Genomic DNA, 27,637 nt, shown 5'->3' with positions numbered 1-27,637 from the left:
AAGCTGCAACCTGGGCACGTGCCTTTATCTGGAATTGAACCCAGGACCCTTCAGTCCACAGGCTGATGCTCTATCCACTGAACCAAACCAGCTAGGGAGAGAGTTAATATATTTAACTTAAGTAGAAATCAGAGGTAGTTTTGCACTGGTATGATGTAACAGAAAATGTTTTCATTTCTAATAGTAAACTTGCCTCCATCTCTGCTAATGTCTTTAATTCTAGCCTCCCTCTCTAATCTGATATTTTCATATCACATTCCAGCAATTCACCTCTCTAGTACCTCTTTCCCATGTCCTTTCTTCCCTGCTTTCCCAGCTTAGATTTCATATCCATCACCACTATCATTCATTTCCATAATCCATCACCATTTTGTAAATCATTCATTACAAACACCTTAAGCTCCAACACCTTGAAAGATATTATGTAGTATGGCCAAGTGTCTATAATGTTTTTATCTTTCTTGTTATTATATCTCTAAAGGATGTAAGTAACTTCTAAAACAAACACATACAACCTATAATGCAAAAAACTCATGCCTTTTACCAAATCCAAGTCCACGTAAAATTTTCGAAATAGATTCTTAAAAATTCTCTGTATACTTACATCTGGCAGAGAAGGAAGATTATAGGAACCTCCCACTGGTGAGCTCAAATCAATCATAGGTGAACTAAAAGCCTTTCCATCATATCCTGCTGCACTAGTAATGGTGGGACTAGAAGGAGTAGAGGATGTGCTATTGGCAGTTGATGGGGGGGCCTGTCCACTGCAAATCTGCCACTACAGTAGAAAGAAAAAGAAAAGTTGTCCATCAGCGGACCTATAACATAAAATGTCCACCTAATCCCAATCCAGACACAAAACAAAACAGAAGACAGATTCTGTAATTTGAGTTCAATTGTAATTGGAAGAGGGAGAGGGCACAGGTATACATAACTTTCATGAATCCTGTTGAAAAATAAAAAGCGCTGATTTTTACCAGAAGACAGCAATTAGCATACACCAGAAAACCACAGTACCAATCTTAGAAAGCTTGTACGTACTGGAAAAGAAATATAAACACATGTGCAGCAACCTCAAGGTAAAGATGGCGGGCAAAAAACATACATTTCCTGCTGTCCCTACCTGATATATATGAAACTAAAATAATGGTTAAAAGGAATTTTTAAAAGGCACCGAGTCATAAAGACAAAGAAAACAGGAGAACACAGAAATAGAAAGCAGATGGACAAATAGAAAATTACTTAATCAATTTGATAAAGCTGAAATCTAAGGTGGCAGTGGGGAAAACAGAGAAGGAAATCAACATACACTGCAGAACCCCTAAAAGCTTGGGAATTAAAAGTATGAGAGGTGAAGCTGGGGCTAAAAACAGAATAATCTGAGTGCTTAAGAAGTGTTAAATCTTGTGTTTCTTTCCTACTCTACCTGTAGTTACCCCAAGGTAATAAGGGCTTCCTTCACCTACACAGAAGAAGGCTAGAAGTTTATTCTCCAAAACAGGTAGATCAGTGTCTTTAGACTGAAGAGTACCATATTCAGTTGCAGGCAGAAGTACTGCATGGAAAATGAAGATTCAGAAACCATACACACACTGAATTCTGAGCTTCTCACCCTGTCTGCTGATGGCTTACTCCCTATCTTCTTCTCCCAGCTGGCTTCAACAAGTAGCCAGACCCTGCATTTTAGGCAGAAGACAAAAAGATCCTTTGGGGAATGGATCAGCCTAAGAGTTAAGACCTAAAGATGGTGACTTTAGGAATTCTCCCAATAAACACTGCTAGTAGCCTTAATATTAGAGTGAAACCTCAATCATCAAACACTAGCACAAGACCCAAGATTTCAGATTTTTTTAACTCATTTCTTATATCTGAACAGGCAAGCAAGCATCATTTATGTTAGTGGCCAAGATAAATATATTAACTAAGCTAACACTAGGAATGCTTAAGTGTACAGAGATGAACCATGCTGCTGTCTTTAATCTACATCGAAATCTATATAAAAAAAAAAAAAAGACTTGATTGACTGGATCAAGAGGTATATGCATAATAACTGAGAAAGCATATAAAACAATTTTTCCTCTATACAACTCTTCCAAATTGTTATGTTACAAACATCTATAATAATAAAAGTGTGATATGCTAATTAGATCAGACAGTCAAATGACCTTCCGGACATCATTCCAGACGTCCTTCTTGACTAAGCGCGGCAGCAGGGGCTGAGGCAGAGGTGGTTAGGGGTGATCAGGCAGGCAGGCGAGCAGTTAGAGGCAATCAGGCAGGCAGGCAGAGTGGTTAGGGGTGATCAGGCAGACAGGTGAACAGTTAGGGACGATCAGGCAGGCAGGCTAAGTGGTTAGGGGTGATCGGGCAGGCAGAGGGGTTAAGGGCGATGAGGCAGGCAGGCAGAGTGGTTAGGGGCAATCAGGCAGGCGAGTGGTTAGGAGCCAGCAGTCCTGGATTGCAAGAGGGATGTCCGACTGCCGGTTTAGGCCCCATCCCACAGCGGGATGGAGCCTAAACCGGCAGTCGGACATCCCCCAAAGGGTCCCAGATTGCGAGAGGGTGCAGGCTGGGCTGAGGGACCCCCCTCCCATGCACAAATTTCATGCACCGGGCCTCTAGTTTCTTAATAAAATACTGGGGGGAAAAAGGAAAGCAACTAAGAGCTATCTCAAGACTGTGCAGAGGAAAACATTCCCATATACAATACCATTAACATATGGCCTACATTATATGGAGGGATGTGTCTGAAACATTCTAATTTATATGCTCCACTGAAAAAACTATGTAAGGAAACCTGTAAATGTGAAAGTTATCTTTACTACCTACCCCACCTCTCATATCCACCCACCTCTCCCATCTCTGCCCACCCTTCCTTTCTCTGGACTCATGTCCTCCTTTGCTCCCTAGAATAATCAGCTACAGCTAATGTATGACCCTCCAGGTTTTCTCTCTATATATAATATTAAAACAACAACAACAAAAAACCCACAAAAATAAGATAATACCTCACAAGAATTTAGCATGTTTTCCCTCCATATAATATACTTAGATCATATATAGACTACTGGATGCTCTTAATAGCTAAAAGGTATTCCCATTGTACAAAGATAATTTGTTTAAAAAAAAAATCTACCAATTAAAACCAATTCTCCACTACATTTTCTACTAGCTTGTTCATTTATTCATTCATGTTTAGATTTTTGATCAGGAAACATTCTTAAGAGTGTAGGTTTACCCAGAGCAAATAATAAATGGGGAAGAGGGAAAGTAAAGTTTGTGTATACAGAATGTGGTAGGTATTTTAATACACATTAGCATTAAGTCTCAACACAACTCTATAAAGCATTTATTTTATATTTAGGGTGAATAAGATTTAAAATATTAACCTTGCAAAGGCCAAAATCTAAGGTCAAACTATTGTTTGGACCCTTTTCTCTTCACCTCTAATGATGAAATAAAGATAGGAATGAATCTTACACACATGAGGTGTGTATACTATTAAAATAAAATTTTCAAATCATTTGATTGAAATGAATGTCACAGAATTATGGAAATAGCATCATATGGATTTTAGCCTTGGCAAAATAATTAAGCTGAAATCAATCTACAAGTCTTAGCTGGAAGAACTATTGACAAAGTGCTTAGAGAAGACAGGCACTGAGAGAACATTTACTTTTAAAAAAAATATGTAATACCTAGAATATATTTTTATCTGAAGACATTAAGAATATAATGCCTTAAGAATATTAAGACATATATCACTATTAGAAAAATCAATACCTATGACACACTGAATATTCTGGGCTTTCATTCATATAAAGTGGCTTGATTTTTTCTTGTTAATTACAAAGCATCAAGAGCTTTCTCTTAGCTTTGTCTCTATAAGTCAGTCTATAATAAATTTTGTAATTCACTTTTTTTTTTTTTTACAAAAAAGCTTGCTCTTACTTTTCATAACTGTTACTTTATCCATAAATTCAATGTAATTGCAAAGTAGCAAAAGAAAAATAGTGAATATGTATACCTGCTTTATCGCTTGTTGAGCCAAGAAAGCCATCTGTAAGGGATTGGGCTTTATTGCTTGCCGTGGCATATTCTGGGTTGGTGGATATCTCAGCTGTTGAGAATGAGGAGGGAGAACTGGTCCACTGGGTTTGGGGCTGTGATTCTGAAAATTTATCAAACGCGGAGGGGGTTGCTGAAAAAAAGAAAGAAAACCAATTCAGTGACAAAAATCTGAAAGATAAAATTATAAAGCACTCTATTTTATTACTTTTACAGAAAAACAGCAACTCTGCCACAGATGAATCAATAATTAACACTACAACAAGGGAATAGGGGAATAAGGCAGCCTTCCAGAATGTATAGAAGCAATTTAAAGAAAAGGAGTTTTATTAAGAGCGTTGGTGGAGGGGTTTCCAATTTTAAGTAGGTTATACCAGGATTGGTCTTATGCCATGTGGGGAAGTAGGGAAAATTTATCTTTGGTTCTCAGTCCTTGTTTATGATTAACTTTTGCAAAGAATTGCCCTCTTCAAACCTCGTAAATAAGGTGGTGGTAAAATAATAATTGCTAACATTTATCAGTTATTATAGGCCAGGTACTGCTTTAGTTCTTTACATGTGTTAACTCATTTAATCTTCAAAACAATCCTGTGAGGTAAGGACAATTTAAGTATCTTGTCAAAAATTAAAGATAGTAAGGGATAGAGCTGGGATTTGAATTCAAGTACTCTGGCTCTAAAGTCTGTACTCTCACCCAATAAATCATTAATAATGAAAACAGCTGATATTAAGTAACATTTTGAAGTAAATGAATTTTAGATGTTATTTAAATAAAACTATATGCCAGGCATTGTGATCAGCATTTTACTCTCCCCTTATTTTACAAATTAGGACACTATACATCAGAAAGCTTAAATAACTTGAAAAAAAAAAAAAAAAGCCACACAGCTAGTAAAAAGGCAACACTAAGGCTTTTCTCCAAATCTAGTCTGCCATATTATTACCAAATCATGTTCTCTTATTTTGCTAGGGGTTAATATACTAATTACAGCTTAGAGGATGTGTTTCCCAAAAAGAAAATAGATTTGAAAGGAAACCCTTCAAGGACAAAATTGTTTGATTACAGGATAGGGCAAGGGCTGGGAAGGCAAGCTTACTCTGCTCTTAAATGCTAGCCCTAGAAACTGAGACCAGTGCTCTAGAAAAAGGTAACCTTATATGCCAGTCTCTCTTGCCTATCCAATTCTCTTTATGGTTGGCAACTATTGCAAATACTTACTTGCAGGCTATCTGAACAGTTTATTTTTATGACTAGAACTTCTCAGAGAGGGAACTATTAACTCTCACATTCACAGGGGACAATGAATGTGGAATTTATAAAGTTGTAGCAACACCTTAAACTTTGACTCTGTGAAAGCAGAGGAGCTATAAAGAGGATAGCCCTGTCTTCTTTTTCCTCTCCCATTTTTGGAATTTCCTTTCCTGGATAACATTGCTTCTCTCTCCCCACTCTTACAAATTAATTAGCACTGGGTTCACCCTCAGTAACTTTCTCAAGAGTAATTACAAAACCAATGAAAAATAGATTTAAATATTGTTTCAAGACCAAGGAAAATTTTGTGGGTGAAAAATAAGTGTCAAAATTTTACAAAAGTAAAAAGCCTGAAGCAATAAAAATTAATTTTTATTCTTCTACTAAAGTTTTGTGATTTGAACGGTTTTATATCATAAAAACACAAAGAGAAAATAGTTGGAGAATCATAGTTAAAAACTACATTTATCTGTAGTTTTTGAAAAAGTGGAAAAGCACCCAAAATAATCCTTAAGGGAGAATCCTTAGTTGTAGAAGCTTCTGCTACCATGCTATCACACCCTCACCCAGATTCAGTCAAGATACTTGGTGCCACAGTAATGTACTCCGAGGAATCAATCAATGTAGGAATGAACACTGAACCTGCAGTTTGGTAAGATGTGAGGTGATTTTTCTTGCTTCTCCTAAACTGTTATATTTGACTGAATTAATTTCTAAAATCCTTGTGACAGAGGAAGCAACTTGAAAGAACATTAGGAACTAGTTATTAGCATAAAAAAAAGCAAAATCACTGTTATTTTATTTTAAAATAAATACTTTTTATTTTAAAATAAGTATTTTTTAAGTTTTTTAGAGAGAGGAAAGGAGAGGGAGAGATAGAAACATTCATGAGAGAGAAACATTGATAAGCTGCCTCCTGCATGCGCCCCCCGACTGGGGATTGAGCCCTCAACCCAGGCATATGCCCTGACCAGAAATTGAACTGGTTCACTCCAATCACTGAGCCAAACTGACTAGGGCAGGTTTTGATTTTATTCTAGGTCAGTAGTTTCCAACTATGTAAAAAATGAAGGGTAGCACATGTCTTTCTAAAATCCATCACTGCGTAGGAAAATTAACATGTACATATGAAATGAAATATTTCCATAACAGTTAATCTGGCTCAGGTCTGAGAAACATTCATGTGAATTATGTATAAGACTAGAGGCCCGGTGCACAAAAATTTGTGCACTGGCGGGGGTTGGGGGGTGTTCCTCAGCCCCACTTGTGCCCTCTCACAGTCTGATGGCTTAGGCCCACTCCCGGGTGACAGAGGGCAGGTCCAATCCCTAGGTGCAGGCCCTGGTCGGTCTCAGAGCAGGGCCGATTGGGGAGTTGGGGCGCCGTCCCCTGTCATGCACAGAGCAGGGCGGATCGGGAGGTTGCGATGCCACCCTCAGTCACGCTCAGGGTAGGGCCGATTGGGGGGCTGGGCCGCCGCCCCGTCACACTCAAGGCAGGGTCAATGGGGAGGTTGTGGCGCCACCCCGTCATGCACAGAGCAGGGCCCATCATGGGGGTTGGGGCTCCGTACCCTGTCACGCACAGAGCAGGGCGGATCAGGGGGTTGGGGCGCCGCCCCCTGTCACGCACAGAGCAGGGCAGAGCAGGGGGTTGGGGAGCTCTCCCCTGTCACACACAGAGCAGGGCCCATCAGGGGGGCTAGGGGCTCTGTACCCTGTCACACACAGAGCAGGGCCCATCAGGGCGTTGGGGCACTCTCCCGTCACACTCAGGGCAGGGCCGATGGGAGGTTGCGGCTCCAACCCGTCACACACAGAGCAGGGCCCATGGGGGGGTTGGGGCGCCGCACCCTGTCACACACAGAGCAGGGCAGATCAGGGGGTTGGGGAGCTCCCTCCTATCAGGCACAGAGCAGGGCCAATCAGGGGGTTGGGGTGCCTTCCCCTGTCACCAACAGAGCAGGGCGGATAGGGAGGTTGTGGCCCTGGCCCCTGTCACACACAGAGCCGCAGGGCAATCAGGGGATTTGGGCGCTGCCCCCTATCACGCTGATCCAGGGGCCAGGAGGCCTCGTGGCTCTGCTGATTCCAGTGCTGGGAGGCCTCGTGGCTCCACTTGACACCGGGGCAGTGAGGCCTCGCTGCTCAGCTGGTCCCGGTGCTAGGAGGCCTCGCTGCTCTGCTGATCCCAGGGCTGGGAGGCTCCAATGATCCCGGTGCCAGGAGGCCTCGCGGCTCCGCTGATCCCGGGGCATGAGGCCTTGCGGCTCCACTGATCCCGGTGCTGGGAGGCATATTACCCTTTTACTATATAGGATAGAGGCCTGGTGCACGGGTGGGGGCCGGCTGGTTTGCCCTGAAGGGTGTCCCGGATCAGGGTGGGGGTCCCGCTTGGGTGCCTGGCCAGCCTGGATGAGGGGATGATGGCCGTTTGCAGCTGGTCACACCCCCTTCAGAGTGGGGGTCCCCACTGGGGTGCCTGGCCAGTCTGGGTGAGGAGCTGAGGGCCGTTCTCAGGCTGGCGGGTGACTAAAGCTCCCAACCTCTTTTTTTCTTTTTTTTAATTCTGGGATTTATTTACCTTCTATTGCTGTCACTGGAGCTGAGAGCCGGCTTTAGCTCTGAGGCTCGGCTCCAGCTCTGAGACCTCGGCTGCTGAAAGCAGGGATCTGGGTTTGTTTGGGTTCTATAATTGTAACACTGTTGCAGTCCTGCTCGCTCCAGCTCTGACGGCTGAAAGTAGGTTTCTGGGGTTTGTTTAGGTTCTATAATTGCAACATTGTTTCTTAGAGTGCAAGCTCAGAGGCCAGCAGCGGCAGGCGGGGAACCTTGGCTTCCTCCTTCACTGGAGTAAGCAAGCCTCCTGTTTGCTTCAGCTGCCTGGCTGCTGGCCGCCATCTTGTTTGGCAGTTAATTTGCATATCTCACTGATTAGCCAATATAAGGGTAGCAAAGTTATGGCTAATTACCATGTTTCTCTATTATTAGATAGGATAACATATGTGCCCAGTCGGAGTGGCTCAGTAGTTCAGCACCTGTCAATCTATGAACAAGGAGGTCACAGTTCGGTTCCCGTCAGGGCACATGTGCAGGTTGTGAGCTTGGTCCCTGGTGGGGGGCATACAGGAGGCAGCCAATCAATGATTCTCTCTCATCATTGATGTTTCCATATTTCTCCCGGTCTCCCTTCCTCTCTGAAATCAATAAAAATCCTATACTGTATAATAAAAGCCCACCATCTGACTGGTGGAACTACCAGAATGACCGGTCAACCGGTCATTCGCTATGACGTGCACTGACCACCAGGGGGCAGACACTCAATACAGGAGCTGCCCCCTGGTGGTCAGTGCGCTCCCACAGTGGAAGTGCCGCCTGGCTGACAGGGATGAGTGGTGCTCCCACAGCAGGAGCAGCTGCTTAGAGGTCAGGTCCACAACCGCTTGGCTGACTGGGATGAGTGGCACTTGCACAGCAGGCAATCCCCGCAGACCATGATTCCGACCAGTGCACAAATCCTGTGCACCAGGCCTCTAGTATATATGTAAAAAAAAACACGTGACAGTGCTAACAAACTTAGATCTGAACATCAGAGTGTAATAGAATATACTGTATACTGCTAAGTAAAGAGAGATGCACAATGTCTATCAATCAATCATGTAACTATGTATTCAACCTCTGTATCACCGAATTCTTTAACCATGCAGAGTACATGGTTAATCTTCAGAGGAAGAAGAATAGAGAACAATCATGTAAGTGACTTTAAGAAGCACTCTTTTAAATTTACCTGAACCCTATGGACAGATGTACGGTACAATCTGAACATATCCACAAAGCCAGGAACACATATACACATCGGCAATCATTTTTGCCACACATATATGTAAATAAACTGATAGAAAAGGAAGAGTGCTGGTAAGCATGGCAATGTAAAAATCTGTAGTGTGCGCAAATTGGTAAGAGGAAAATGCATGAGTGAATGTTTTGCAGAGAGCAGCCAAAAATGAAACATGAGAGTGTGAAAGAAGGTTCAGGAATTACTGAGAGTCAAGAGGAAAGAACAGTGTATGAGGTAATGACCGAAAGATGCAAAAATTACTTTATTTTTAAGTGAGAAAACTGGGTTGTATAACAGAGATTGTACATTATATAGATTATGTTGCAGTAAGTCCTAGAGAGGAAAAATAAGATCAAAAGCAAATTTCTGAGATATACAAGCTAAAGGTTCAGTGTTCACTTCTGTCTGTCATTGCTTATATAAATAACTACTTATGGGAATGCGACCAAGTTAGATAATATCTATTAACTGCTTCAGTTCCTTACTTCTTACTGAAAAGCCAATTTACTCTTTTTCAGGTTAATAAACTACTTAATGAAAATCACTTTACCATCTTTCAGACACGTAAGATAAATATTAATTATGCAAATGCTTAGCACTAGGCACTCAACAAGTTATTATTTTTTCTCTCTTCTCCTCCTCCTCACATTTGTCTTCAGAAAAAGTTTTGGCATTCTTTGCAGTCTATCTGCAATACGTCACTGCAGTCTACAGAGGTAGTAACAAAATTACTCCTCAATTTTCTTAACAAAATTTCAACTTTGCCAGTTTCACTCCTGATATCTAAAGCATACAATTCTTTCCTAATAGAACACTCACCATAAAAACTTAAATTGCTTGTTATTTACTTCCTGTAAAAACCTGAGTTAAAACAAAGTTTGAAAGGAATAATCAATTGGGTATACTAATATTCCCTTGGATTTGATATGCCTTCCTAATCAAATCACTAGAAAGCCATAAACCTCAAATACATCACCTCAGGCCTTCAAAGAAGCAATTTAACAATATTAGGATCTACATATGCCCACAACTTTTATTGAGTTAAAATAAGAGTCAGATGAACACCATTTTTATATTCTGTACTAGTAAAATTACCACAAAAATACAATTATTCCATTTAATTGTTGTTTTATAAAGACTCACTCACATAATATCTTCCTCTTAGTGCTAGTAAAATGTTTCTCCTCTAAATAACTAATATGTTTCCTTTTTATCACACAATATAGATATTTCTATTTCTTTTTTTGGGGTTGACAATAAGTTTTGAGCTAAGGTTTGCTCTCAAGTATGAGAATTCTTAGCCTAGTTCTACACACTTTGACTCTTATTAAACCTCATTCCATTTCATTCATGTCATTTACTGTCCTTCAAATCCTTCTCCGAAATAGGAAGAATATAAATTCATAAATATATGTAACTGAAAACAACAGACAATTTGTATGAATTTGACCTTATAGTCTTTACTAAACCTTTATTAAAACTAAGTATGCCCACATCTAAACTGAGCAGAACAGTTAAAACATTTAACAAAATATGACTATTTTATCTTAAAAAACTGGATTAAAAGTAAATAATAGTTCATAATTAGTGAAAATAACAATGGTTCATGGAATATTTGCTCAGAAATGAAGTTTGAAAAAGGTATATTTCTAATGAACCACATCCCTGCCCCTTTTCTATTTCATTTTGCCCTAGTTTCTAAGATGCAATGTGGTTTTCTAAACACTTGCATCCCCACACTGTCTATAATATTAAGACAATGTAATAAAAATAGATGTACCAGTTAAATAAACCATTGATTCTTTTTTTTGAGAAGGGCTAAAATCTAGGAGCTAAATCAGGAATCCTCAATGTAATACATTTTTATAAATTTATATATTTAAATCATGGATGATGGGTGTCCTGGTTATTTTCAGAGTTGCTAAATACAATTGTACTATAATTATCTAAGTTAGGACAGGCCTGCTTCCAAATTTACCTGATGAGAGATGGAAGGTTGCTGGATGGGCCCCTGCATTCTAGGGCTTGGTAAACCCATAGGTGCTGGCCTCCGTTGCACCTGTTGCCTCTGAGCCATTACCTGTTGCTGCATATGCTGGAGTCGTAACTGAGCTAGGCTGATCTGTGTTGGAAACTTGGATAACTGGTTTGAAGATAAACCACCTTGTGGCTGTGAATTCTGTTCCATGACAGGATTCTGCTTAGGCATTTGTGGTTGACTCTCTTTATCTTCAATTACTAAAGAACCTAATTAAAGAAAAAAGATTAAGTTCTAAAGTTTTTCTGATAGTGAAACACTACATTTTGTAAGGTTATTGTTGCTGAACTTCCAAACTGTCAAGGAACTTTTCAATCTCAGGAAACCTTTACACTCTTAAAAACAGATTGCCCCAAAGAGCTTTTATTAATGGAGATTCTATCTATCAAAATTTACTATCTTTGACACTAAAAATGAGAATTAAAAAAATTTATTTACTAATTCATTTAAAAATCCAGCCGGCATGGCTCAGTGGTTGAGCATCGACCTATGAACCAGGAGGTCACTGGTTCGATTCCTGGTCAGGGCACGTGCCCAGGTTGTGGGCTTGATCCCCAGTGTGGGGCATGCAGGAGGCAGCCAACTGATGATTTCTCTCTCATCATTGATGATTCTCTCTCTCTCTCTTCCTCACTTTTCCTCTCTGAAATCAATAAAAATAATAAACCCATAATAGCATACCTTTATGAAAAATAACATTTTTTTAAAAATCTTAGTGAAGAGTGCACTGTTTTATATTTTTGAAAATATCTTTATATGTCTGGCTTAATAGCTGAACTCCCACATCTGTTTCTGCATTATCTGTCATAATATATTGTTTAGGTTGAAATACAGGAAGAAAATCCAGCCACACAGATACGTAGTTGGAAAAGGGAAGCCTCTGTGGTTCCCTGAAGGAGCCTCAAACTGTACATTTTGAGAACTGCTGTTGTATATTAAAACAAGCAAATCTGACATTGGTTCTAAAAACATTCCCACAAAGTATTTCGGATTCTTTAATATTAATAATTTGTACTCTCTCGAGTTCCTTACACTTTCACAGTGCATACTATGTCAGTTTTCTGATAGAAAATATTTGAGTGGCTTACAATTACCCTTAAGAGAGTTTAAGGGTGCATCTAATAGGTCTGATCCAAGCACAAGGCAAAGATTAATTTTTTCAACAGTACAGATTTAATTAAATGTTTTAGATTTACAAAGTATATGCATCCTAAAAAAAATATGGCTATAATTCATTACTTACTGGTTGTTAAGCAATGTGACAGCAGGTCTATGTATACTGTTAAATTCCTCTTTACAGATAAGGGATCTATGGTTCAGAGACATTGAAGAACTTACCCAAATCCCCAAAACATTAACTGAATATTTATCTAGATCAATATTTTCCCCTTGCCCTATGAAAGATGTTTCTCAGAAGCCATGGATAACAAATTTGGAAAATTTGTCTCTTTGGAAGAATTAAAATGTAAATTTCATTGTCAACAACAATTTACAGAGCTATAAATGACAGCTCTGAGAAGTTCTACAATAAAGAATACTATTTAACTTTATTATATCAGAGTTTCACAAACTCTTCACAAACAGGAGATGCTGTCTTTATTTGATTTTTGCTGATGTAGACTTACCTAAAACTATATCCATTTTTGTGTGTGCAATTATACATATATTCTTACCTTTACCTATGCCTATATTTGTATTATAAATGATATACACTGAGTGGCCAGATTATTATGACCAGCCAGTTTATTATGACCACCCCATCAGTACAATGAAGTGAATTAGTTATGCAAATAATAATAATAATAATAAAACCTTCAGAGTATTTGCTTAGGAAGTTTTCAATATTCAGTATTTTTGGAAGTGTCAATGAAGTACTACTGATGGGGTGGTCATAATAATCTGGCCACTCAGTGTATATAAATATATACATCTCTATAGATGTGACTACTTGTGTGGATATATAACTGTGATAGGTTCTCTGTACAGTTGAATGTGGGCTGGTAGAGAGGGATAAGGGTTAAGAGATAGTTACTTAGACACATGCTTTGTATTAATTAACTAGAGGCCAGGTGCACAAAATTCATGCACTGGGGGGGTAGGGGGCCCTCAGCTCAGCCTGCACCCTCTCGCAGTCTGGGAGCCCTCAGGGGATGTCTGACTGATGGCCCTGTGGGGAGCAAGCCTAAACCATCAGTCGGACATCCTCAGTGCTGCCGCAGAGGCAGGAGAGGCTCCCGTCACCACAAATGTGCTCGTCAGCTATGAACCCGGCTTCTGGCTGAGCGGCGCTCCCCATTGGCGCACTGACCACCAGGGGGCAGCTCCAGCGTCAAGCAGGATCCAGCTGAAACGGCTCTCCGACATCCCCTGAGGGGTCCTGGATTGCGAGAGGGCGCAGGCCAGGTCGAGGTACCCCACCTGTGCATGATTGGGGCCAGGGAGGGACGCAGGAGGTTGGCCAGCCGGGGAGGGACTGTGGGAGGGCTCCAGGGTGTGTTTGGCCTGTCTGGTTCAGTACTGATTGGCTGGATCCCAACAGCAAGCTAACCTACCAGTCAGGAGTGTCTGCCCTCTGGTGGTGAGTGCACGTCATAGCGACTGGTTGACCAGTCAACTGTCTGCTCCCTGGTGTCAGTACATGTCATAGCGAGAAGTTGAGCGGCCTTAGCATATTATTAGCATATTACGCTTTGATTGGTTGAACGGATGACCGGACACTTAGCATATTAGGCATTTATTATATAGGATACATATAGTAACACATATAGGTGTGTGTTTGTGTGTAGTTCCAGTTGCTTGCTATTTATCAATAAACATATAGCTTTATGTACTTCTAAACTGAACTGCAGGGGTCATCTTATTATTTTTTCTTTAAGGGGACACCCTATCATTATTTTTGTTCTTCCCTTGTAAAAATGCTTTGTGTAAGTCGATTTCTTCCGTTCCTGGTGTATTCTGAGAGTACTGGCTCTCTAGCATGCCATTTTTTCCTTTCTTACGCAGAATCTAGCCTACAGAATGAGAGCGCAATCATTTTTGATGATTTTGAAACAAAGTTAATAAGCCCAATGATGTCATCAAAGGGAATATTAGTTAATGAAGAATGTGTAGGGAATTCTTAAATTTCTGTTTATATAATTTCCCTGTGAGAAATTAAGAGAGTAGGCAAAAAGTGAGGACTTTTTCTCCTAGCAAATAATATAACAAGAAAGTTAAAATAACTTCCTACTGAACTGCCTGCAAGGATGTTTGAACTCTTCATGTTACCAAGATGATAGTCTTCCTTTGTGATAATTCAGTGGACACCAATATTTAAAATTTGGGCACTTTTCTGTATGCACATAACACTTCAATTAGAAACTTAAATATATATATATATATATATATATATATATATATATATATATAATTATATTTATTATATAAAATTATATGTATAATTATTACAAAAAGGCAAAAGAAAAAGCAATGTTTTCCCTAGCCAAGAGAAAGCAAATGAGTAACATTAGGCATTTGATGGCTGAGTCTAAAGAGAAAGCCAATAATAGTATTGGAAATACTATTGTATCAGAAAACATTCTAAGTATCAAAAAATTCTATAACAATGCCAGTCACAAGTCAAGAGTTTTATCAACCCATTCTGATAAAAAGTTCAAGCAAGAGTCTATGAAAAATAGAACTCCTTAATTCCGAGTCAACAGAGGATGTTTCATAACATCCATATACTTATATGTATGTTAACATTCATGCATATGTAACATATATACACAGATAAATAAAATACTAACAAAAATTCCATGTTTTTAAACCACGGTAACAAAAACATTTTGAGGGTATAAGGAATACATTTTCAGTAACATAATAATCATTAAGAGTTCCAGAAACAAATGGTACTTGGGAAAATATACATAATGACCTACCTAAATTGATAATATTTTGAGCCCAGAAACCAGGATCACAGTGAAATTGGATGATATTGTTGGTCACTGGGGAAGCATCACACCTTGCTCGAAGGAGATGCCGTAACCGGTATGTAATCTAGAAGAAAGGAGACAGTTAAACATTAATATCGTTATCAGGCCAATAGTTTATTACACTCCCAGTAAATACACACAAAAAATAAGTCTCTTGTATGTGCACCAACACAAAATAAACAATAAAATATACACTATAAAAAGTAGACAGCCTAGCCTGGCTGGTGTGGCTTAGTGGTTGAGCACTCACCTACAAACCAGTAGGTAACGGTTCGACTCCTGATTAGGGCACATGCCTGGGTTGCCAGATTGATCTCCAGTGTGAGGTGTGCAGGGCAAAACATTTTGCCCGGCCAGGGCAAAACATTTATTTTATTTTATTTTTTTAAAGTAGACCTGCCCTAGCTGGTTTTGCTCAGTGGATAGAGCATAGGCCTACAAACTGAAGGGTCCCAGGTTTGATTCCGGTCAAGGGCACATGCCTGGGTTGCAGGCTTCATCCTCAGTAGGGGGCATGCAGGAGGCAGTCAATCAATGATTCTCTCTCATTATTGATGTTTCTCTCTCTCTTTTCCTCTCCCTTCCTCTCTGAAATCAATAAAGATATATTTAAAAAAATAAAAATTAGCCCTAGCCGGTTTGGCTTAGTGGATAGAGCGTCAGCCTGCAAACTCAAGGGTCCCAGGTTCGATTCCAGTCAAGGACATGTACCTTGGTTGTGGGCACATCCCCATTAGGGACTGTGCAGGATGTAGACTGATGTTTCTAACTCTCTATCCCTCTCCCTTCCTCTCTGTAAAAAAAATCAATAAAATATATTTTTAAAAATATATATAAAAAAATAAAAATTAAAATAAAAAAGTAGACCTATAACAGCTTTCTTTTCAAAATATCAAAAATTTTAAAGTTAAAAAAAATTTTTTGAGGTATAGTTCAGTTGGGTATGATGTTGAATACAAAACTAAAGAGTATCTTAAAGTGATAGGTTAAAGTCAGTTTTTTTAATTAACAAAACATCACAAAAGCACCAACTATTTGTAAAATAAAAATTTTTTAACACATTTTGCTCTTTTATTTATTTTACTACTTCTTTTAAAGAAGGATTCAGAATTTAGATTAGGTGGCTAATGAGTTACAGAAAAGACAAACTAATCTCTGCTAGTTAGTGGAATGGTTCTCCTTGTTCCCACGCTTTGAGTTTCTTGTCATCATCCCCCCCCCCCCCCCCACATGCAGTCCTCAGTGAGTCCTTAGGTCATTCTCCCTCAGCCTTTGAAGAGTTTAGCCCCTGGTTCACTATAACCATCATCACCATTACTCCTATCTTAATTCTTGGTGATTTTAACATCCACCTAGGTGATCTTCCTTATAGCTTGCTTCTTCTTGCACAGATACAAATACTCTCACAAACCCTAAAGGTCCTATAAGCCTTTGCTCTTACAATTTTTCTCTGTCCTATCAATCTTACCTTACCATTATCCCTACCCTCTTATCCCTCAATTCCTTCTTATCCAGCTTAAATCCCAGGGTCAATCATCATAAACATTTCCTTGCATATACCCTCAACACCTCTTTCTCTCTCATACTCAATTACACAAAATCCCTTTCCTCTTTTCAACCTTTTCCACAGATAAAACAAAACTTACTTCAGATCAGTCCCTAAGGTTGACTGGCTATCATAGACAGTTATTAATTTGCTAGAGGCCCGGTGCACAAAAATTTGTGCACTTGGTGGGGAGAGGGGCCCCTCAACCCGGCCTGTGCCCTCTCGCAGTCTGGGGCCCCTCGGGAGATAACGACCTGCTGGCTTAGGCCTGCTCCCGGGTGGCAGAGGGCAGGCCCAATCCCTAGGTGCAGCCCCTGGTTGGGCTCAGAGCAGGGCCGATTGGGGAGTTGGGGCTCTGTGCCCTGTCATACACAGAGCAGGGCGATCGGGAGGTTGTGATTCCACCCTCAGTCACGCTCAGGGTAGGGCCAATTGGGGGGTTGGGGCACCATCCCCTGTCACACTCAAGGCAGGGTCGATGGGGAGGTTGCGGCGCCACCCCCTGTCATGCACAGAGCAGGGCCAATCAAGGGATTGGGGCATTTCCCCTTGTCACTCACAGAGCAGGGCCCATCAGGGGAGTTGGGGCTCTGTACCCTGTCACGCACAGAGCAGGGCCAATCAGGTGGTTGGGGCGCCGCCCTCTATAACCCACAGAGGAGGGCCGATCAGGGCGTTGGGGCGCTGCCACTCTCACACTCAGGGCAGGGCAGATGGGGAGGTTATGGCTCTACCCCGTCACACACAGAGCAGGGCCCGTGGGGGGGTTGGGGGGGTAGGGGTTGGGGCACCACACCATCACACACAGAGCCACAGGGCGATCAGGGGGTTTGGGCGCTGCCCCCTGTCATGCTGATCCCGGTGCCGGGAGGCCTCGCGACTCCGCTGATCCCGGTGCTGGGAGGCATATTACCCTTTTACTATATAGGGTAGAGGCCTGGTGCATGGGTCGATGCCGGCTGGTTTGCCCTGAAGGGTGTCCTGGATCAGGGTGGGGGTCCCCACTGGGGTGCCTGGCCAGCCTGGGTGAGGGGATGATGGCTGTTTGCAGCTGGTCACACACCCTTCAGGGTGGGGGTCCCCACTGGGGTGCCTAGCCAGTCTGGGTGAGGAGCTGAGGGCTGTTTTCAGGCTGGGGGTGACTGAAGCTCCCAACCGCTTCTTTCTTTTTTTTTCCTTTTTCTTTTTTTTTAAATTCTGAGCCAGCTTTAGCTTTGAGGCTTGGCTCCAGCTCTTAGGCATCTGCTGCTGAAAGTAGGTTTCTGGCCTTTGCTTACAATGTTGCGATCCTGCTGGCTGAAGCCCGGCAGGTTTCTGGGGTTTTGTTTAGCTTCTATGTTTGTTACATAGTTGCTTGCAGCTCAGAGGCCTGCAGCGGCAGGCGGGGAACGTTGGAGTCCTCCGTCACTGAAGCAAGCAAGCCTCATGTTAGTTTCAAGCTGCCTGGCTGCCGGCCGCCATCTTGGCTGACAGTTAATTTGCTTATTGCCCTGATTAGCCAATGGGAAGGGTAGCAGTTGTACGCCAATTACCATTTTTCTCTTTTATTAGATAGGATGTTCTGACAAACTTTTATCATTTACTTGTTTATATCATCATAGACTTACATATTCCTACTTAATTCAATGTGTTCTGATTCATTACTATAGTTATTTAGTTTGAGTTTCAAATTGGTTGATTTGCCCAGAGAGAGCCCTTTTAAGCTGGATCCCAGTCCTTTTGACATGTCCTCAGCATGTCTCTGGCAAAAGATGTTCTGAGTACAATTTGTACTTTTCTTCACTTAGCTTGGAATTTAGAAACCAAGATCTGGAATAACATTGGGCTTACTGCTTTTGTGGTGTAACACACAAACACACACACACTCATATTATGTGTGTGTGTGTGTGTGTGTGTGTGTGTGTATAAACATCTATAACTATTTCCAGATCTCTGTGTATATGTGTATAAGTCTTGAGTTCATACTTATATTCTTAATTCCAATCTATTGCACCTTAGGACTCTATCTTTAGCAAAAATATTAGCTGCCATTACCCTCAATATATTTACTTATTACCTCAATCCACTCACTTATTTGCTTAATATAACCAAAATTTGAAAGATTTCTGCTCACTCTCTGTGTTCCCCGCTCATCACTTATCTCAGGCAGTGTGATCCCCCAACCACCTTCACTACCCTGAGTCCTCAGTCACCATGCTGATGAGTCCATGACAAGAAGGAAAGATGATCATTTTTCTTTAAAAACATTTTTTTTCTGTCTTTAGGCAAATATACTGACTTAGCATTTTGAGTATCTTATAATTTTTAGTGTGGAAATTGAGCAGTATAAGCTCTTTTACCTGCCTCCCACCCCACAAAACAACAACAACACAACAACAACAATTAAATCAGAAATGTGAGTACTTCCTTAAGAGGAAATCAGCTTTAATTAAAGGAAACTTTGAGGTAAATTACTAGGACATCGATACATTTTTCCCCTTGAGGTACTAAGTTGTAAACTTCTTCTTTTGCTGGTGAGAAGCTACAAGACACAGAATTTACTTATAATTCAGATAGCTACTATCTATTTGTCAATTTAGTGTGGCAAGGTCTAAAAGTAAGGTCAAAGTTGGCCAAACTCTGCTCCTTATCTTAAGCAACATTTTTTCTGTTGTATTTTACTGCCATTCAATGTAAAAATGAGAACTCTCTTGTCAAATTATTTTTGTTGAATGTGTTGGGCTGACATTGATTAACATAATATAGGCCTGGCTGGCGTGGCTCAGTGGTTGAGCATTTACTTATGAACCAGCAGGTCGTGGTTCGATTTCCAGGCAGGGCACATGCCCAGACTGCGGGCTTGACTTCCAGTAAGGGGTGTGCAAGAGGCAGCAGATGAATGATTCTAGCTCTCTCTCCCTCTTCCTTCCTCTCTGAAATCAATAAAAATATATATTTTTTTAAAATTATATAGGCTTCAGCTACATAATTCCACAACACATTCTGTAGACCGTATTATGTGTTCACCATCCCAAGTCAAGTCTCCTTCCATCAAATGCAGATTTTAGATAATGCTGAGAAATCATAAAGCCTAACTAATGTAGACGATAAACAATGGTCATTAAACATACTTATTCATCTCTTCAGGCATATCTACACTTAAATGAACTCAGGTTTCACACTGAAAACTTAGGTGTTGTTCAAAAAGCAAAAAAAAAATTTTTTAAATATGAAGGATGTCCAAATAGCTTTTGAGATAGCAGTACTGTAACTGTCTTCTATTGAAGTTAAATAGACTTAAAAAATATTCATTAAAAAAATTTCGTTGTTTCTAAATTCCCAACACTATAAAAAATTAACAAAGTTTCATTTATACCTACAGCTTCTGACAGGAGGTGTTATCTGGTACCTTATTTATTATTATTATTTTTCACTATCAATTTTTCATTGAGTTCCTTAAGTTCCTACTTTTAGAAGTATGATCTAATGAAATTCATAGAAAAATACACAACTGTAATAATAGTAGATGAAAGTAAATAATAGGATGATGGACATATGCATAAGAGCTTTGTAAACAGAAGGGGATTCTAACCCAGTTTTGGTCACTGGAGGCTGTGAAGAGGAAAGAAAGATGAACCTAAAATGAACACTGTAGTCTCTAAAAAGATGAACATTAGTTATTTAAGAGAAAGAATAGGCATTTTCAGAAAAGGGTACCAGAACCCAGGTAAGAGAGAGCATGGTATGTTCTGAGGATCAGAAATAAGGAATTGGCAATGAGACATTCAGGAAACATAAAAAAGATCTTTGAAGATCAATTAGATGGGAGCGTGGGGGAAATGGAATAGGATTGTAGAATTCCTTTTTACTACTTATACCCTCAACCGTTTCCTAATCTATCTTTAGTATTATAGAAACATCTACTATTAGTAAAAAGAATGCCTGTGTTTCATTCTTCTGGTCTCTCTTCTGTCAATATTTCTTACCTTCCTTCTAAATAAATATAAGGATAACAGAAGAATCCTAAGGAAATAATGTGAAAATGTTTTAAAATATATTTAAAACTCGACTTCTGAAAGGATTCTGCTATTCCAATAGGTCTGATCTTTTATTGACTAAAATTCCTATAGCAAAAAGATGAACTAAGAATTGCAATCCAAGATTGAAATTTCACACCAGCAAGACATTTTTTGTATTTTTATGTATGTAAAAGCCATCATTCAAAGAATAACCTGAGTAGACATGGCTATGTTTACAAAGCATAAGAACTCTTAAAAACAGGTTGTATAAGATAGCAATTTTCAAATTTTTGAGACTGAAAATCCTTCTAAATATGTAAAAATATTTAAAGAATAACCTGAGTAAACATATCATATTTATAAAGTATCATATTTATAAAGTATAAGAGCTCAAAAGAATACAGTTGGCATAATATGGTGATTTTCTAGTTTTCTGAGACTGAAACACATGTTTGAAATACTTCAAATGTTTAAAAATAATCATAAGCTTTAACTCTGCATGCATTCCAGGCAATGCATTTTATTAATTACATCCTTTTCTAAATAGGCACTAAGGCCACAACTCGAATTACATAGGCTTTTAAAAATTAGAGAGAAAAAAACATGATCAGGAAATCTGGTAATTTTAGTTCTTTATGGTTCTCTGTGCCTATTTTCTCCTATAAGTAACAGAGAGGACAATCATCCTCTCTCCTATTTCAAAAGATCATCGAGCAGATTAAGTAATCCCATCTTCTATTTCTTTTTTATTAAGATCTTCACCAGAGGATATATTCATTGGTTTGTATTGTGTGTGTTTTTGGAGAGAAAGGAGAGTAGGGAGGGAGCGAGGCAGAGAGAGGGAGTGAGGGAGAATGGGAAGGAGAGAGGGAGAGAAACAAACACTGATGTGAGGGAGAAACAGCGATCAGTTGCCTACTGTACATGCCTGATTTAAGATCAAACCCACAACGCATGTGTCCTGACTTAGAATCGAACCCTCAGGACAATGCTCCAACCAACTGAGCAACCAGGCCAGGGTCCATCTTCTATTTTTACTGTTTTCTCCTATTATAATTAACAACAAATTATAATAAAACTAGAGAAACAAAATTTTATACTAATAAGACTAAGTATCTGATTATTATGTATGAGTAATATGCTTTATTACACATATAAATAACATCAGTAACAGAGAAGGTCTGTACTACATAGAAGTTTTTTTCATTAGACCAATGAAGCAGTTTTACAAAAATGACCTAAAGATTAAGACTACATCATTGATTATTATGAAAGGAAAAAAATCATAAGAGTTTAATACAATTCATGATTAGAAATAGTTGCAAATCAATTTTCTAATAAATCACTCAGCATTTTGGATTTAGTTTATAAAAGCTGATCCAGAAGTGCATTTCATTATTTCAAAATGGTCATTAGAAATTTCTGCCACTAGATTCCAAAAAATGGAACAGCTGAACAGAAAACTGATTTGAATATCATAATCTGATTACAAAGTATACATTTATGTGGAATCTTTAATAAAATGAAAAGGAACAGGAATTTTTAAGAACATTTATACGGTTTTACCTCCAATGACTAAATGTGTCCTACATCCTTAATACTAAAGTCCTGGTCCACAGAAAACAGTACCTGCATCACATGGGAGCTTGTTCAAAATACAAAACCTGCCTCCACTCCAAATCCACTGAACCAGAATCTTTAGGTGGTTACTATGCAATCATCATATTTTCAGTACCAAGATTCAAGACTACTGTCCAAATAGTTCGTCAAATAATAAAGCCACTTTTCTCTAGTAAATGGGTTGAAATATTCAGCACCATATACTGCTGACAGAATAAACAATGTAGAAGAGGAACACAGCCTGGCTGAGATGTGTGAGCTTAGGCAGGTTAAACTTAGCTCTGTACCTAGGTTTCATCACTCACACAATGAGGATGGAAAGGTATACCTATCTCATAAAAGTAACATAAAAAGTTTAAGGAAATATTACATGGAAAATGCTTTGAAATTAGTCCACAATAGGTAATTAGAAAATGTTTATTATTATTAAGTTCATTTGCTACTAAGACAGAGAAAACTTAGAAAAGAACAATACAGGAGTGACATGGGAGTTTTACAAATCAATTTTATCTACCTACCTACCTACTCTCGCAATCAAAAGATTTATCAACCTGGGGATACAAATAACTCTCTAAATAGGAGATGGAGGCTGGGAGGAAAGGCTGGAAAAATGACCACAAGGCCGAAGAGAAACAAGAGAAAGAGAGAACAACATAGGGAAAGGGGACAATTACGTTATCTTCCCTAGATGGATTTTCTTCTGGATAGTCCGAGCCTAGTGGTAGATGAGTGAATTTATTGAGTCCAGCCACTTGGGAGAGAGACAATGGCTGGCACTGTACGCACTAGGGCCCTTGAGGTGCGCCTCCTCCACCAACCAAAACCTTGGGGGCGGGGGAGGGGGGGCAAGGAGGGAAGGTTTTACATTCATTACCCACACCCCAACCCCAAATAGATGACCTGGAGCTTCTAATCTGTGAACATGAGCACGATGATAGTGCACACGCCCATCAAGAAATGCATGAAGGACTTGTGCTTTTCTATCAGCTAAAATAATATTTTAAAAAATCCAATACAGTAACACCTCGCTGTAACAGACTAATTCAGGCAAGGGGATGTCTACTAGTATTAAAGCTAAAAGTCCATTATAGAATGAAGTAGGTTTTCTGAATGCATGTGTTAAAAAAGTGACAAATTAGTTTACCTGTTTCTACTTATGTAGACACACTTGTGTAATTAAAATTAAGCATATATGAAAAGTTTAATTTCACAGAAAAGTTTTCTATATGTATTACTGTAATTTTAAATTTATACTGAATATGTCTAGTAAATGCACACATTCACCAGTCACTGAGAGTAAACAAATGCACAGGACTGGGGCATGGCTTAGCGCACGTTAAAACTGCTGCAGAAAGTCATGCCACGTTAACAACAGAACCAATTACCATGTGCATGATATGGTGTGATCATATGCTCATCATTCGCCAAACACTGTTTACAAGCAGTGGACTTTTTCATTTAAATATGTAGACCACAGCTGTAAATAATTTTATGTAATATGTCGGCAAAATTACTACACAGTGTTTTTTCCCCAACATATGGCCTGTTCGGTAGAATTTGTTAAAAATAACAGTGAAGTAACAAAAACCCAAAACCCTGTTAATTTAATTATAAGCAAGTCTTGGTTAAAAAGCATTTTAAAATTAACAGGGTGTTAATTTTCACATATAACTTATGGACTACAAGTTTTGTCCGTTAAATCCGAAGTCCGTTAAATTGAGGGTTTGCTGTATACAGGGGTGGGGGCAAAAGTAGGTTAATACAAGCCTGCAACCCAGGCATGTGCCCTGACTGGGAATCAACCCTGCAACCTTTTGGTGCACAGGACAATGCCCAACCAACTGAGACACACCAGCCAGGGCTCTCTTTATATTCTGATGGAATATTAAATGCCACACTTGGTCTATCTTACCAGTCGCTTGCTATAAAGTAGTGCTGTACTGCTGCCACTGGAAACTGCCCATTTAGAAAAATGCATGACATGTTCCAACTGTTTAGAAAGTCCAGCCACTTCCTGTTGTTGTTGCATAAGTTTTATGCGATGGTCCTTCGCCAGGCTCTAAAAAGAAAATAATTTCAAAATTAATTCTGTCTGTAACATATCTTAATGGTCATTTTCAGATTACCATATTAGAATAACCATCACCTTTAAGAAACTGAAAATCCTCTTAGTGTTGCTTTTACACTTAGTACAAAGGATCAGTCTTAATGCAGCAAAACACTGTGCTCCAAATGCTCCTTATAGCCACTGCTACCACCACCACCACGGCCTCCATGGCCCCTAACCTCCACCCTCAGTATGGTTTTATACACTGAGTGGCCAGATTATTATGACCGGCCAGATTATTATGACTACCCCATCAGTACTTCATTGACACCTCCAAAAATACTGAATATTGAAAACTTCCTAAGGAAATACTCTCAAGGTTTTATTATTATTATTATTATTATTATTATTTGCATAACTAATTCACTTCATTGTACTGAGGGGGCGGTCATAATAATCTGGCCACTCTGTGTATATCTGGGACTTAGGTTTCTGTTCATGTCATCTTCCAATATCCAATAGGAACAAAACCTGTAGATTAGCTATAATACAGTAAATGCCTATTAAATTCAATACCCACAAATAAAATAAATATAACCAGCAATCTAGTAAATTACCAGATCACATAATTTACTCAATCCCATGATTTCACCTTTTAGGCATTCTAGTCCTCATTGCAACCATATGGTAGACAACATGTATGCTTCGCATGTGGTAAAAAAGCTGTAACATTTTTTGGGGGGTCTAGTGAGAGTTAGTTACATGGTGACTAATGTGCCCATGCACTCTCAGAAAAGCTACAGAAAAGCAGTACACAGAATTTCTCTCTGAGGGTTTTACCTTTCTCTAAGGAAGTACACAAGGAAGAACACAGGTTAATAAAAAGTGAAGAGCACTGAACTTGGGTTATTTTAAAGGTTTCTATCAAAAAATCTCCTTTACCTAGCAAGAAAAGAGGAAGAAAATAGGGCTTTCTACTGGCTTAAAAAAAAAAGTTTAAAGTAAAATTGCTATGCTCCAATATAGACTTATAGTCTCAATAAAAAAAAGAACCTAGATCCCAGCCATAGTCAGTTTTAAATGTTGAGAATGTACATGTGCTAAATTGAATTAAGGGAAAAACTGCAGTGACTATTAATGGCTTTGTCATATCTAATTTAAAGCTCAGAGATAACTTACTTATTAGGTTATTTCTGACCTCTGTGAAAACTGTTTCTTTGGAGGCATTCTAGAAAGAATATTCTGTTTATTTTTAATTAGGTTGCAAATTGAGAATCAGAAGGTCTCGTTTCTTGGTATTCCATAGAAACAACTATTTGGTAGCCTGGCCAGGGTGGCTCAGCGGTTGAGCATCGACCCATGAAGCAATAGGTCACTTGTTTGATTCCTGGTCAGGGCACATGCCTAGACTGCGGGCTCGATCCCTAGTAGGGGGTGGGCAGGAGGCAGCCAATCGATGTTTCTCTCTCTCTCTCTCTCTCTCTCTCTCTCTCTCTCTCTCTCTAATATATATATATATATATATATAGAGAGAGAGAGAGAGATAGATAGATAGATAGATAGATATATCTATATATGATCAATAAAAACATTTTTAAACAGTTCTATAAAAACTGTAAGGCAATAACGTTGATTAAAAGTAATACTGATGACTAAGTTTATTCCTAGAGATTGGGAATTTGGTCGTATTTTGTTTCTATATTCTTATTTTTTTTAACCGGAAAGTAATTTTGATTTACAGTGAAGTTTGGAAACAACCACAGCCACTACTGATCTCAGAGAAAACAATTTGAAGTCACTTTTTATTTTAAGCAGAGCTTTGAAAACATTTTAAATTGTTTAAATGCAGCTATTAAAACAGAAACAGAGAACCTTGAAAAAATAATTACTGTAAATAAGGTCTGATTCTTCCTGGACAGAATAATTCTTCACTAAATAAGTATTTGATTATAAAAGAATAAAGTATTATTTTAGTCTTTGTTTCCAGTATGGTTGCTAAACCATGGTAGTGGCCTTGCTTTGCAGGGGACAAAACTTTCTAACAAAGACCTTATAGTTTTGTCAACTATAAAATAAAGATGTTGGCTCTGGCCGGTTTGGTTCAGTGCATAGAGCGTCGGCCTGAGGAATGAAGGGTCAAGGGCATGTACTTCAGTTGCAGGCTTGATCCCCCAGCTCTGATCAGGGTACATGCAATGGAAAAATATCCTTGGGTGAGGATTAACAACAAAAAGATGTTGAACTAAATTATTTCTAGGAGTTTTTTTCTAATCTTCAAACATGACAATTCTTTTACTCTTTTCTCATTCTAAATTGCTTCTTTACTGTGAATTCCTTCTGTATCAATATACTAAAAAATTCTAAAATATCATGCAATTAATATGTTAATATACCATATAGAAGTTGTAACCTCCATATATTTGAAGTCAAGCAGTGAATTTGGATCTTGACCTTCAGGAACATAAAACAGCTGATGAAGATAGTAATATCTTTCTTATCTTCAGTGGGAAACAACTATCCAAAATGCCCTGGCTTTAGTAATTAACACTATAAAATGTTAAGGGCAGGAGGCACCTCCTTTTACCTTATATCTCATAAGGTTAAATGTATATAGTTGAGAACTAAACATAGCTAATTAGTGTATCTTTCCAAAATTTTGTTCAATTGCACTCCAACCCTTTGGTGATGCAAAACTGTCACTTCAATGAATCTCTAAAATGATTCATCTCTTCAATATTTACAGAGTTTCTCCTGCAAGCAAGGCATATGTTAGACACTCTGGAATAAATAATAATAATTAACAAAATTCCTAGTGGGAGTATCAACCTACTTGCTAGGTGGGAAGCTGCGGATTCATGAATTGTTTAATGTAGCCAATTAGATCTTCAAATTGAGTTTTTTTAATACTTCAAATTGAGTTTTGAAAATACTTCACACGAAAAGTTTCTAATAATTCAGTTATCTACATTTACCTTATAGGGTATGTCAAAAGCTCAAAAACGTTTAAATTTTTTTGTTCAGAATTATTTTATTTGGAAATCAACTGAAATATAATAAAGAATTATAATCTATAAAAAATCATAACTCTGGCCTGTGTGTGCAGTGGTTAGAGCACTGGCCAGCACATCAGGGTCCTGGTCAAGGGCACGTACCTGGGTTGCAGGTTCGATCCCTGCCCATGTCGGGCCTTGTGCAGGAAGCAACCAACCAATGTGACTCTCTCACATCAATGTTTCTCTCTTTCTCTCCCTCTCTTC

The 27,637-nt window shown here is 39.1% G+C and overlaps 1 protein-coding gene across 2 annotated transcripts in view; it reads right to left on the bottom strand.

Annotated features, from left to right (window-relative positions):
• Nucleotides 1-27,637, bottom strand: part of TRIM24 (tripartite motif containing 24) — a 116,022-nt gene that overhangs the window by 24,637 nt on the left and 63,748 nt on the right. Inside the window, exons 7-11 of one of the 2 annotated variants that reach the window (XM_081102315.1) lie at nt 24,246-24,392; nt 15,116-15,233; nt 11,136-11,404; nt 4,028-4,201; nt 605-778 (exon numbers count right to left, since the gene is read on the bottom strand). In XM_081102315.1, the coding sequence (XP_080958441.1) occupies nt 605-778; nt 4,028-4,201; nt 11,136-11,404; nt 15,116-15,233; nt 24,246-24,392 (882 nt within the window). The remainder of the gene's footprint in view (nt 1-604; nt 779-4,027; nt 4,202-11,135; nt 11,405-15,115; nt 15,234-24,245; nt 24,393-27,637) is intronic. The other variant, XM_081102316.1, reaches the window with a different exon arrangement.

The sequence above is a fragment of the Myotis nattereri genome (genome assembly GCF_964212035.1).
Source record: "Myotis nattereri genome assembly, chromosome: 11".
Taxonomy (NCBI): domain Eukaryota; kingdom Metazoa; phylum Chordata; class Mammalia; order Chiroptera; family Vespertilionidae; genus Myotis; species Myotis nattereri.
The sequence above is the reverse complement of the archived record's forward strand: the minus strand, read 5'-3'. Positions and strand labels throughout refer to the sequence as shown.